The 13,990-nt window shown below is 37.9% G+C and overlaps 1 protein-coding gene across 2 annotated transcripts in view; it reads left to right on the forward strand.

Moving 5' to 3' along the window:
- Positions 1 to 13,990, forward strand: part of LOC136881199 (tRNA (uracil-5-)-methyltransferase homolog A) — a 390,729-nt gene that overhangs the window by 182,547 nt on the left and 194,192 nt on the right. For both annotated transcript variants that reach the window (XM_067153905.2, XM_067153903.2), the window contains exon 5: positions 12,853 to 13,045. In XM_067153905.2, coding sequence (XP_067010006.2) covers positions 12,853 to 13,045 — 193 coding nt within the window. The remainder of the gene's footprint in view (positions 1 to 12,852; positions 13,046 to 13,990) is intronic.

The following is a 13,990-nucleotide window of genomic DNA, read 5'->3' on the forward strand; positions in this document are numbered from 1 at the left end:
TTGTGGACAGTATTCAGGTATTCAGGTATTCATCAAACCAACAGGTCAGTTTCTACATAAGATTCCCTTCATGGGAATTTAGTATTACGATTTGGAATTGCTAGGCGGGCATTAATTCCATTGTGGAGTTTTATCTCCCGTATGCAGTTATCAGACTGTGCCACATAAGAGGCTTCTGATAAGTTCACCTGCATACACCCCAGCATCAGTGGGTAGGTTCTGACACATCCCACTCTGACGAGTCTAGGGTCAGACCTAAGACGAAATGCTGGTTAATAGAGCAAACGCCTGAAAAGCCATACATCCAATTTTTGATCTGATTACTTTAGTTGAGCAATATTCACGGTTAATATAGCAGGCAAGATCATTAACAATACCTCGTAATATATGGAATACGCACATGAAGCTTATAAATAATAATATTAATAATATTACCTCGTAACTCAGGCCAATATAAGTATATTTTGGAGAGAAGTACCGGTAAGTTTAAAACGTGATAAAAACTATCCAATCGTAACTGTTGTTTTACTCGCCAACGTACCTAACTAATAATAATAATAATAATAATAATAATATTGATTTTATGTCCCCACTTACTTTTAACAATTTTGGAGATGCCAAACAAAACATGCTAAGCATTAATTAAAAAAATTGAGACAATGAATGTACGAAATTAAACATTGTGATATTTAAATGCATTAGATATCTGTAAGTGCGACAAACTTTCCTGTTATTTGCTTTTATTCTCTCCGCCTTGGAGCTTCTGGTACTATATGTAGGATGCTAAATAATTTATTATGTCACCTATTCAATACACTAGAAATTTTAAACGTTTAGGAATTTATCTTTATTTTCATATGAGACATGTTTCGCCCTTCTTTGAAGGCATCATCAGTCATAGTACTACCCACGGGTGGCCCAGATTGGTTGCGCAGTAGATGTTAGTTTTCCCTCGTCCTGCTCGTGACGTCATCACAGGAGCACCTTGACTGTGTAGCATACAACCGCATGTGTATCTCATTTCGTTGTTTTCGTTGTTTATATATGTCTGTCTTATAAAGAAAGAATTTCCACATAATAACTATACGCAATTTCTTTCCGTATATTACTGTTGGTTTATATAGTGGCCTACTGTATTTTGCATAGTGTGTGTGTCGTAGTTCGTTTCTGTGAGATCTCTGTTAAGTTGCTGTGTTTCGTGCAGTGAGGTGCACTTATTTTCTTTTCGTTAGTTGCGTGAACAGTGTAATAGTAGCTGGAGTGAAATTTATGTGTTCATAGTACAGTATCATTACGATAGAAAACTGTGCCGTTAATGATTCACTGACCGAGCTCGATAGCTGCAGTCGCTTAAGTGCGGCCAGTATCCAATATTCGGGAGATAGTGGGTTCGAACCCCACTGTCGACAGCCCTGAAGATGGTTTTCCGTGGTTTCCCATTTTCACACCAGGCAAATGCTGGGGCTGTACCTTAATTAAGGCCACGGACGCTTCATTCCCATTCCTAGGCCTTTCTTGTTCCATGGTCGCCATAAGACCTATCCGTGTCGGTGCGACGTAAAGCAAAAAATAATAATAATAATTCACCGCAATCTACAGCGACACCTGATTGTTCAGCAGAGGGATTTCGGTACCTCGCCGGCTATATCGCCGACCGTGAAAGAAAATATGACAGGTCAATGACAAGTCCCACTGGGGAAATGGTTTCCATTTCTTCTGGTACAGCCCCTGTGGGATGGATAGAAATGTTATCTCGGGGAGGTCTACTCGTTCCGTCGTTAGAACGGTAAACCAAATAAAGGAATTTGAGTTAATTTTCAAGGACACTCACGGACGTGCTGAACTGTTGGCGCATACCTAATATTATATGCAAAGTGTGTCAAATAATTAGCAGTAAATTCCCCGCTGTACCACCAGAAATATTAAAAATGTATGTTAAAACGAGAATATTTATACACATACGACAAATGAACATTTGGACAAAAACTGAAAAATCCATAGCAGCTCATCGGCGAAAGGCACGACAGTGGATTTCATGTTCAAAAGCAACCACTTCATGGCATCTAATCTCACAGGTAGGACTGTGTACTAATGAAGTGTTTTTCCTGTTCTTTCTTATTGTTTAATTTTTTAAAAGTAGACTATCTATGCGGAGCCTCCGTGGCTCAGGCGGCAGCGCGTCGGCTTCTCACCACTGGATACCGTGGCTCAAATCCCGGTCACTCCATGTGAGATTTGTGCTGGTCAAAATGGAGGCGGGACAGGTTTTTTCCGGTTACTCCGGTTTTCCCTGTCATCTTTCATTCCAGCAACACTCTCCATTATCATTTCATAGCATTTATCAGTCATTAATAAATCACTTTGTGAGCGGCGACCCCATTGTAATAGTAGCCTATATATGGTTCATTCATTACATCCCTGACCCGGTCAAAGACTGGAAAACAGGTTGTAGGTTTTCCAGGACTAACTATGCATGGTTTTGAATATGAACTTACTTCTGCTGCTGTTATAATATGTGTTAAGCTTTAAACTCGATACCTCCGGAAGTGAGTCAGTATATCGTATGTTAACGTACGGTAGTTCCATCACGGAATTTCTGCTGTAAAGATTTAATATGACAAAGATTTCATATCTCTAAATATTTATGTTTACAGATTTGAAAGCGCGTAACATTCCTCAAACTAAATGGAGGAACTCGGAAATGTTAATAAATTTCAAGCGTTGCTCAGTGTGCCGCCACGTTACATTTACACCTTATTCATAATAGAAATAATGAAAACTTACTATGATGTACTCTTCTTCAGTCTTATAACAGCAGTAATCTTTATATCTGGTCGGCAGTTAGTTCTGAGAAACTGTAATGTTTGCTGATATTATGAGATACCTACTGATTTGCGCGCTCTGGGCTCGGCTGCTTTGCTCCTATTGTGACGTCATTTCGTTAACCAATAGCAGCTCGGCTCTCGTTGGGCCCAACCTTTAGTAGTGTTTAAGAACCTTGGTACTACCCCAAGGCATAAATCAGGTACCTGATTTGTAAATAAATTGTAAATACTAAGATATAATATTGACATATTACAGTAGGGATAGTCAAGAGAAAAACAATGTTCATTGATGATATAGATACCAATATATCAGCCACTGGCTGTAAATTACCAGTTGTGAAGGATAACAGCGTCAAAATGTTAAGGTATGTCCTACAAAGGATGACTTAACACATAGTTACTGGGGCAGTCTAAGGGAAAGATAAGTGACTTGCACTAACAGGTACGACCACAGGGTATTATACAGTGTCCAGCAGCAGTGACATTAGATTATCAGAAATGTTGTAACTGTTACTAAAATTTCATTAAAAAACAATGTTCATTTAGAAAACAATGTTCATTAATATATGGAGTTAAAAAGGGGTTATATTAACTTATTTACAGATACAGTAGTCAGCACCAATGCGTAAAACTACAGGGTATTTTAGCAGTGTCCAGCAGTGGTGGTCCGAAGAATCATTGACGCTACTCTATTAGAAAATCTTAAGAAATTACAAAGCTTACATGGAAGCAGTTTGGGAAGAAAGGTACAAAGTATCTGGCACCAATGTTCATAACAATAATTAATGCCGTTGGTTGATGATCGCAGTTCGACAGGGCAACTATACAGTAATATTGACGTTATTCTATTGACCAGTTGGGAAATTACAAGCAATAATACATATTTACAAGGGAGCAGTTTGGGGAGAAAGGATACAAAATGTTTGGCACCAATGTGCATCACATTACTTCTGCCATCGGTTGATGATTGCAGTATTGGCAAGGCAACAGTAATATGCAGCGTGGTTTGACCTCAGTTCATAATTATTGGAATACTAGGAAAAATATTACAACCTTTTTTAGAAATTGCCAAATGAGGTTCTATTAGGCGATAGTAATACTGGAAGCTGTCTGGTTGAAGTCCCGGGTTCGTGAATATGGCTCCATAAGCAACTGTGAATTTGGCTGGCGTGGAAGGAAACTGTTTGGATGTCGTAATGTTTAGGCATAATTTCGGTGTAGTTGAAACGAAAGGTCGTTGAGTACACGGTGCATTGTGAATGGCAACGATGATGACAGTTATGTGTGGATAATTGTATTTCCAGGGAACGTATTGCGGGGTTAGAATGTTTCACTTAATGAGTTTTGTTAAATTCTTGATAACCATGAATACTATGTGAAATACCAGCATGAGAATGGTTGATGAGACAATTGTTTTAAAAAAAAATATAGCTTTTGCCATATTAAATTGTAGTTTCGGCAATTTTCTATATTTTTGTAAAACTTTTTTTTTTTAATGCGTATGACAGCTCAGTTTTCACGCTAAGAAACAGGTAGTTCAAATCTTTCCATGCTCATTGTACTGTACATGATTCAGTGAATATTTTGAATGCTGATTGCACCTCAGTAAAACTTATTTCAGAATGTAGCCTAACAAAGATTTAATAGAATGCCTACATTGTTGTATTTTATTCCGTTGTAGAATATCCTTTCAAATTCAAATCTCCTGTTGTCTCTGGGTAGCCTACTTATACATCCACAAATTATCCAAAAACCTCAAAACATAATTGGGAACATAAGGAGAATTTAAATAAATGATCCAAGACTTAATTTTAATAATTATAGTTATTTCCCAGCAATATGAAAAAAAAAATATGAAGTAAGTTTTTAGGTTTCTGCTGATAAGAGGAGTCATTTAATAAAACACGGACATCATCATAATGTATTGTTTTGTATTAAGACTACAATTTCCTTAAAATAAAAAGTGGCACAAAAGCTTTGGATGTATGTGCATTGTACTGATTTATATCGAGACTACGATTATCTTAAAAGGTATTTGTCACACACACACACACACGCACACACACACCCCCTACCTTTACAGAAGAGTGCACATAATGTAAGTTACATATAAAACAAGAAATGATGTAATAATCCAAAAATAACAAACCTGAAGGAACAACGTCAGCCGATGATACACCAGGAAAAACATTTTAAATTTCAACAACATACACATGGCTACGCAGGGTTACCAACGTGACAACTAAAGAAAGGATATAGGAAGCAGGCCGGGAAACCCTACCGAGGATGTGATCTTACATGACGTTGCAGGGAAAAATACGTGAGAGCGATTACCCTTCTTCAAGTTTAATAATTAAGAAAAATTTAAAAAGAATTATTGCAGCAGTTAAAAGAATAACGTTAAACAGAAAACAAGATGATACGAAATGCGAGATTTCTGTCCATGGTACTTCAGAAAATTAAAATAGCGATAAATTGTTTAAACCACTTTTAAGGAAGGTAAGCATAACTTAACAATGAAATTCACAAGGGATATTTAACAGGGAATCTAAACATAATTATAATCATCTTACAAGGGAAATAGAAAAGAGTTTACAAAGAAAGTAACATTTAAATTTAACGCAGAGGCCTTTAGAGGTGCAGTCCTCTCCTAATACTCATCATCAGTGAGGGACGCATAGCTCAACAGGTGTACATTAAATTGACGCTGCGTTACTGGAGGCAACCCGAATGGAAAATTTAAAATTTACATTACACAAAGGGTTAATAAAAAGGAATTGCCTCCAAACCAAATGATATGCCTAGCTGACGAACTAAGGCATTACAAAACCAAAACGGTGAAAACCAGAGTCTAAGGTAAACTCCGAACAAATGAATTTAGATATTAATTTAACATTCAAGAAAAGAAAACATGCTTACCCCGAGGGACTGGAGCCGCTGAGCGGACCACCTTACAAGGTGCGTCCAATCGTAAGAACGTACGAAAACCAAAGACGCGGATCAGAGCCCTGCTACTACCGAGTAGCCAAAGGCCGGAAATTGAGAAACACTCAAACAGCCAATCAGAGAAGCTACCTATAATTCGACCCGAATTTTTCACCAACCAAAATGGCTGTTATTCAAGCCAATGAAAATACCTTGCCTAATATGGTAATGTGGGAAACATATTCTAGAGGTTTCGATTGCGAAACTCGACAAATTTGTGATCGAAGCCTCAACGTGGCAACTACAGGGTGATACAAAAAATGGGTTACAACAAACATACTACTGGAGATCTCCAATACCGAAATCAATGTCTTCTAACACTCATAATGATAATTAAATATCAACAGTCTTTCCTGTAAGTCCTGAAAATTCTTTAAATTCACAATAAATTCACAACAAATAAACACACAAAAATTTACAGCAACAAAAAACCGAATATTTAATTGAATTCTTCGAAAATATCTGAGAGTTCCTTAGTTTTCTCACTGACGGTTTCATGACAAATTTTTAGTATAATGTGAATAATTAAATGATTCCATCCACTTTATGAACTCACCACCAGCGACAGTATTGGACATAATGTATAATATGACTATTTGTAATAGTTTATTTAAATCCGCCTTAATCAATACATTGATGGTTATGAATTTCATGTTTTTGGTCCGTATTGAACTGAGAATAATATATAAGTAATAATAATAACAACGTAAACGTTTCCACCTTTTCAATACTACAATATATTCACAAAATTACAAATTACACGGTACTAGTTTCGACCCATCTAGGGGTCATCATCAGCCGTATTGGAGCAAAGATCATTTGTGGCGAAATCCTAAGAAAATGTAATCATGGAAATCAGTAAGTTCTTGTATTGAAATGAAATATGGCTTAGGAAGAGGGCTTAAGGTGGGGCTGAAGGGTGCGGGAGAAAGTGTAACTGTCTTGGAAAAGTACCTTTGATTAAATTTAGGATTGAGTTTAGGTTGGCTGCATTATTGTTTCTGAGGAAAGTGATAAATAGATCGAAGAGTATGTTGGGTTTCTCTGAGATTTCATTGAGATTGCGACTGGCATTAAAGTATTGGTCTAGGTGTATGTAGTAATTTTCCATTATGTTGAGTAAAGGGCCCTTGTTTGCTAATACGAGGATGTCCATGTCTTGTTCAATATTGGTGAAATTATGTTTATAATCTTGCATGTGTTGGCCGATGGCTGAAAACCTGTTGTATTTTATTGCGTTAGTGTGCTCGTGGTATCTGATAATGAAGTTTCTCCCGGTTTGCCCGATGTAGGTTTTTTTATTACAGGTGGTACATTTGATCCTATAAACTCCTGATTTTAAAAAACTGCTGGTCTTGTTGATGTGTGAAGTATTGTATAAAACGTTCATGTTCTTATTGTTGGTTTTGAAGGCTATTTTAACGCCTTGTTTCTTAAAGATGTTGGTTAACTTGTAGATATCATTTTCTTAGGATTTCGCCACAAATGATCTTTGCTCCAATACGGCTGATGATGACCCCTAGATGGGTCGAAACTAGTACTGTGTAATTTGTAATTTTGTGAATATATTGTAGTATTGAAAAGGTGGAAACGTTTACGTTGTTATTATTATTACTTATATATTAATCAATACACTCATTAAATGAAAGAAACACTATTTATTAAACCATATATGTTTCGGGAAATCTCAACCATTCCCTTCATCAGTGGTTAGATCAAAGAATAACACAATTTGACACAATCTTTTGTTTTACAATTTGAAGGAGTATAGTGTCCCAATACATCATATCAAAGAGTAAAGAGAACTTATGAAATATTATAAAAATGATCAATACATACAATTTTGGTTGAACTGAATGAGAATACTATATAAATTTAGGATCTTCAAGTTTTTCTTCTTTTCTTCTTCTTTTTGTTCCTTCAATGATTATATGCTAGCCTAAACAGTGGGTTATCTTCTGCACATTTCTCATTTAAACTTGATTCAGAATTATGTTTTTGTGTAAGGTAAATTTCTAAATTTTCCAAAACATTCATCAGTTTTCCCTTTTTGGTCGAATGTAATAATTTCATGTCATTGGAAATGTCTGTAAATTTATGATTCATTTCAACCATATGTTCTCCCATTGCTGAATATCTTTTATGTTTGACCACATTAACATGTATGTAAGTATTTTGTTTTTAATATTGTCAATCTTCTTATGTTAGTTTTAAGGACACTTCCTCTACAGCATTGATACTTTGTCATTATATGAATTTTTCATCTAAACAGTGTTATGTGGCTGAAGATGTTTATAATATGCGAAACATGTACCACTTTTAACCAATAAGTTGCCTTAAGCAATTTAGTGTATTGACAAGTTGAAGTAGACCATGCAGCCAGTGACTCCATGACGATTGTCGGGTGGCGGTTAATTAACCTGGCTCCCCTGGGGGCGTCAATGGCTTCGGGCGGAGGAACTGCCCCCAGGGAGGGTGGTGACCCCTCAGTGGAGGAAATGCCACTGAAACCCATCTTGTTGGAGGGCTGCAGCTTCAACAGAACTGACTTGAGGCCGAAGAAGACTTCACGCGCCAAAAGGGCTTGAGATCAGATAGTCACGTGCGGAGCTGGAACAGCGGTACGGATGTGATACTGCGATGCGGAAGGCAACAAAACCACCACATTATGAATTATTTCTAGTACAATCAACATGGCTGAAAACGCAAGAAACATGGCCCTCAGTCCCCGCCAGACCTTAGATGGTCAGAGGGCGCTTAGAATCTCCGAGTCAGCTATCAAGATTGTGACATGGAATGCAAGAAGTATGTTTGAAATAGGAAAGATTGGTAATGCCATCCGCGAAATGAAGAGGATGCACTTAGACATCCTGGGAATCAGCAAGATGCATTGGCCAGGTAAGCACACTGTATACTATGCTGGAAATGACGACATCAATCACCGTCAAGGGGTGGCTGTTATCATGTCACAAGCTGTAAACCGTGCTGTGCGAAACTTTGTACAATACTCAGACAGAATAGCCCTACTGCAGCTCCAGGCCAGTCCTGTCAATGTCAACATCATACAAGTGTACACACCCACAGCTGACAAAGACGATGTTGAGGTCGAGGAATTCTACAGTCAGGTCAAAAGTGTGTTGGACATCACAAAAGAACATGAGATGAACATCATTCTCGGAGACTTCAATGCGAAGATCGGAAAAGGCAGAGTCAGTAACACGGTTGCATGATTTGGTCTGGGCTTTAGAAACGAGAGGGGCAGCCGGCTAGTGCAGTTCAGTTACAAGTACCTAATCTCATTTTGCTCCATATTGAAGATACAATAAGTAAAACTCTGTGATAAATCTCTAGTCAATACAATTGGAGAAACGCCAATTCACGCTGTGATCAATCCGATCTACACTTTGGATGTCTAGTCATTATAAAATTAATTAATTCATTGTTCATAAATTTCTGGCAAAGTTAATGTACATATTGTACATATTGTAAACTATCTAAAAAGCATATGACCATTGTATTTAGTGTTAAGTTAAGTTTACTATTAAGTTCCAATGTTTATAGTTTTAATTCTTGACCTTAAGATTAGTATTAGGCTGAAGATGCCCATAACTAGGGCAAAACATGTCCATAACTGGTGTTTATAATTCATGTAGAATTTAATCACTAAAAAATATATTTGTATTGAATAGGTGGACACAATAATTTTAATCTTGAAAGAGTTTTACTTAGTGCAGTTCAGCCAAGAAGAACATCTTGTCGTGCTTAATACTTGGTTCAAACTACCAGCCAGGCGACTCTACACCTGGAAGTCACCTCAAGATACCACAGAACACATCGTCCGAAACCAGATTGATTTCATTCTGGTGAACCAGCACTTCCGCAACAGTTTCAAATCGGTTAAAACCTACCCTGAAGCAGACATCGGATCAGATCATAACCCTGTGGTGGCATGCATCCAGCTGCGCTTCAAGACAATTCGTAAGACCATGAGACCTGCGAGGATAGAAATCAGCAAGATCAAGAATTGAGAGATTCGTAAGAGGATTCAGCATGACCTATCTTAAGGTTTCGATAAAATGAACGTTGATACTGGTATAGAAGTCTTGTGGACAGAAATGAAACAGATTCTAACAGGCACAGAGAAACAACATTTAACACGTGATGAAAAAATGAAGAAACAACCGTGGCTGACCGATGAGATAATGGAACTCGTGGATGAGCGGCAGAAATTGAAAAATCGAGGGATAAATAAGTACAACCAAGTGCACAAAAAAATTAAGAGGAAGATTGTGGCTGCAAAAGAACAGTGGATGACAGAAAGATGTCAAGAGGTAGAAATCCTGCAGCAAAAGAATGACACTTTTAATCTACACAAAAAAATAGAGGAGTGCCTTGTGTTATATCGTAATAGAGGGCATCATGTTCTGGTGGATAAGAACAACTGCATTGTGACTGACATCACTGACAAACTCAGGAGCTGGAAGTCATATATGGAAGAACTGTTCAATGGTGATAAACCTAACAAACATGGTGTGAACGAGGCGAACACAGGTCCTGCCATTTTGAAGGACGAGGTGAGGCGTGTCATCTGCCAAATGAAGAACGGAAAGGTCCCTGGACCTGACGAAGTGCGTGCAGAACTCCTCACACTCCTGGATGGCAATGGTATCAGTATTCTGACAGCTGTTCAACAAAATCTTCTCAACTGGAATAATTCCAGAAGACTGGCTTTGGTCCTCTTTTATCACTCTCCCCAAAAAGGCAAATGCCAGACGATGCGAAGAGCACAGAACCATCAGTCTAATGAGCCATATCCTAAAGATATTCTTAAAGATCATTCATTGCAGAATTCGTGCTAAGTGTGAAGAAGTGATAACTGAAACGCAGTTCGGATTCAGGAATGGTCTTGGGACTAGAGATGCACTTTTCTGTATTCAAGTACTTGTCCAGCGTTGCTTGGAGATAAACAAGGATGTCTATGCATGTTTCATAGACTACGAAAAGTCATTTGACAAAGTCCAGCACGGGAAGTTGATGGAAATTCTGCAGAACATCGGACTTGATGACCGAGATATTCGGATTATTGCCAACTTGTACTGGAGTCACAAAGCAGCAGTCAAGATTGAGAAAAACATGTCAGAAGAAATAGACATCCCCCGTGGCATTCGGCAAGGCTGCGTATTATGGCCTCTATGCTTCAACATTTACTCAGAGGCTATCCTTGCAGAAGCTCTGGAAGAACCGTCTACCATAGGCATCATTATCAACGGGGAATGTCTAAACAATCTCCGTTATGCTGACGACACGGTGTTACTAGCAGACAACGCAGAAGACCTTCAGGTATTATTAGACAAAGTTGCTTGCAACAACAGAGGACTGAAGATAAACATTAAGAAAACCCAGTTCAAGCTTGTCAGTAAACGGCAAGACGTCCACATGCAGCTCTCGACAATGAACCCATCGCTAGAATTCACCAATACCAGTATCTATGATGTTACCTCAACCAGAAATGGGACTGCAACCAAGAAATACGGGTCCGCATTGAACATGCGAGAAGCATCTTCATGCAGATGAAGAAACTGCTCAACAACCGTAACCTAAGGCTCCGCCTGGTCCGTACCTACGTCTTTCCCACGTTACTTTATGGAATGGAAGGCTGGACACTTATTCAAGCCCTCTGTAAAAGACTGGAAGCATTCGAAATGTGGGTGTACAGACGGATGCTTCGCATTTCGTGGACAGACAGAATCCAGAATTCTGAGGTGTTGGATGACTTTAAAAGAAGACTGAAGTCATGCTGACCATTAAAAGGTGGAAGCTGGAATACCTCAGCCATATAATGTGGAATGATAAGTACAGAATCCTGCAGCTTGTTATACAAGGAAGAATAGAAGGATGTAGGAGTCCTGGTAGACGACAAACTCTATGAATGAAGAACCTCGTAGACTGGTGTGGGTTGGACACGATGTCTCTGTTACGTGTCGCTGCATCCAAATTCAAGATCGCCATGTTGACTGCCAACCTTCGCCAGAAGATGGCACATTAAAAAGAAGAAGAAGAAGAAGTTGTGAATCTGTGTAAGTGCGATACGGACCCTGAAACTGATTTTATGTAATAATTTTGGATTCCCAAAGAAGAAAAAAATTAAAACATCAATATCTGATTTTTGCATGTTATGTAGCTGAAGAAGGTCCAGTCAGACAAGTTAATAGATGTGTTGAAAGTACCGAAAAAGTGGATCTTATTTAATAAATTCCTTAATCAATCAATGTCTAAGGGCAATGCCTTGTCGATTCAACCATTGTCTTCTGTCTTCAGCTTGTCATTTCATCTCACAGTAGGAACTTGATCCAACGTTTTGCATCAGTACTTGAAGGAATTGCTTGCTAGGTCGACCTCGTCCCGTCTTTCCTAAGACCTTTCCTTCTAGTAGATTGGTCAGAAAGGTATATGCACTGTGTGACCAATGAATTTAGCTGTTCTTCCATGTACTGTTATCATCATCTGTTTCTTCTCCTTATTTCTTAATATAAATTATATTACAATTCCTCATCTACTGTAAAAATAGCTCATCATATTGAAGCGCATCATGTACCCAAGTTTACGGATTGTAGTTCACATGTACAACTAAAACTCAGATTTGGGTTAGCACTTCTTCACTAACCTTTTCTCTCTGATGCTATTTACTGGTTAGAGAATTATAATCTCCTTATGCCACCTGTTTTTCTGTGTGTTATTCACCTGCATTTAATCATAAATATGTCATCAATACCACAAATTCAAACTGAAGCTGAAATTAAAGATACCATAGAAGAAATAATAGTTCTGATTATGCTTATTACACAGATTTTTTGTGCCATATTTTTACAAATTTCAGGTATATTTAGTGAATATCCCCAAACTCCATTCATACAGAACAATTATGGTATTAGTTTTTGATTGTGTTCAAAAAATTGTCTACAAATTGATTTGAAATAATCCTAAAAGCCTAGGATTTCTCAACTGATGGGTGAGAGTTATGAGTTCACTTTGGGTGTTGCAGATGAAAGGCAAGCAAGAGAAGATGAGGGAGCTCCTGCGCAAGTTGGGTCATGATATGCTAAAACACAATCCTGCGTTGAGAGGGTGGTTGGAGGAACAAAAGAACAAGAACGATGACCTTCCTTGCCAGCTGGGAGATATCAGAAGTGCTGGTGTGTGCGAAGGCTATCGCAACAAGTGTGAGTTCTCTGTTGGTGAGTATCATCATACAACTCTGCCATCTGATAGTATAAAACAGAATGGTTTCAAATCAAAATATCTGCTCACAAGGCCATTATTATTATTATTATTATTATTATTATTATTATTATTATTATTATTATTATTATTATTATTATTATTTGGATTAAACAATGTGATATGCAACCTAGACACATCGTAAGTTACAATTTTCATGATTGACAAGCAGTTATAATATCAAGTTAACCGAAGGTCCACCTATTCAATATACATTTATTGAAGACTAGCTGATATACCCATGCTTCGCTTTGGAATTCTCAGAAAGACTGTCTTTTTGGTTTTCCCGGTTTTTCCAACTGAAGTCAGCATAGGACGTTACAATGACGTCAGTAGGAATGTAGCAATTAAAAGCAGTGTTATCCTACAAAATACTCAATCAAATGAAGAACCGCACATTTTCTCACTTTTAACGAACAGTACTACACTGCCAATCTAGCAGTCCAAAGCTCCAGTGCTGGAAATACCAGGCTGCAGACAACCACGAACAATCCTTCGGCATTATTCTGTTAAAAATGCACAACGCTTATTCCAATTAGTGCCTCAGAGTAGGGAACGAATAGCTGGAATGCTATGATGAACCAGTGTATTACATACCAGTAGTATCAGAAAATGTATGAACCAGGGAAATGGCATGCTAAGGAAGAGAGAGATCTAACTCCCCAGCTACTTCCCGTTACTATTCAGGCAGGCTGTTATACTTGGTACGCAGCAGTAATCCCATCAGTCTGAGATGAGTGGCAGCAGAAGACATAAAAGTACATCACAAAAAACAATGGTCAGGTTAATGTAATTCTTGATCAATTTTATGAGCTTTCTATATTGTAGGCTTCCACATTCAGTTTTCTTCTGACTCTTTGATTTTACTGATTTCTCATTTCATTTCTCACTGATATGGACTT

The sequence above is a fragment of the Anabrus simplex genome, chromosome 9, assembly GCF_040414725.1.
Source record: "Anabrus simplex isolate iqAnaSimp1 chromosome 9, ASM4041472v1, whole genome shotgun sequence".
Classification (NCBI taxonomy): domain Eukaryota; kingdom Metazoa; phylum Arthropoda; class Insecta; order Orthoptera; family Tettigoniidae; genus Anabrus; species Anabrus simplex.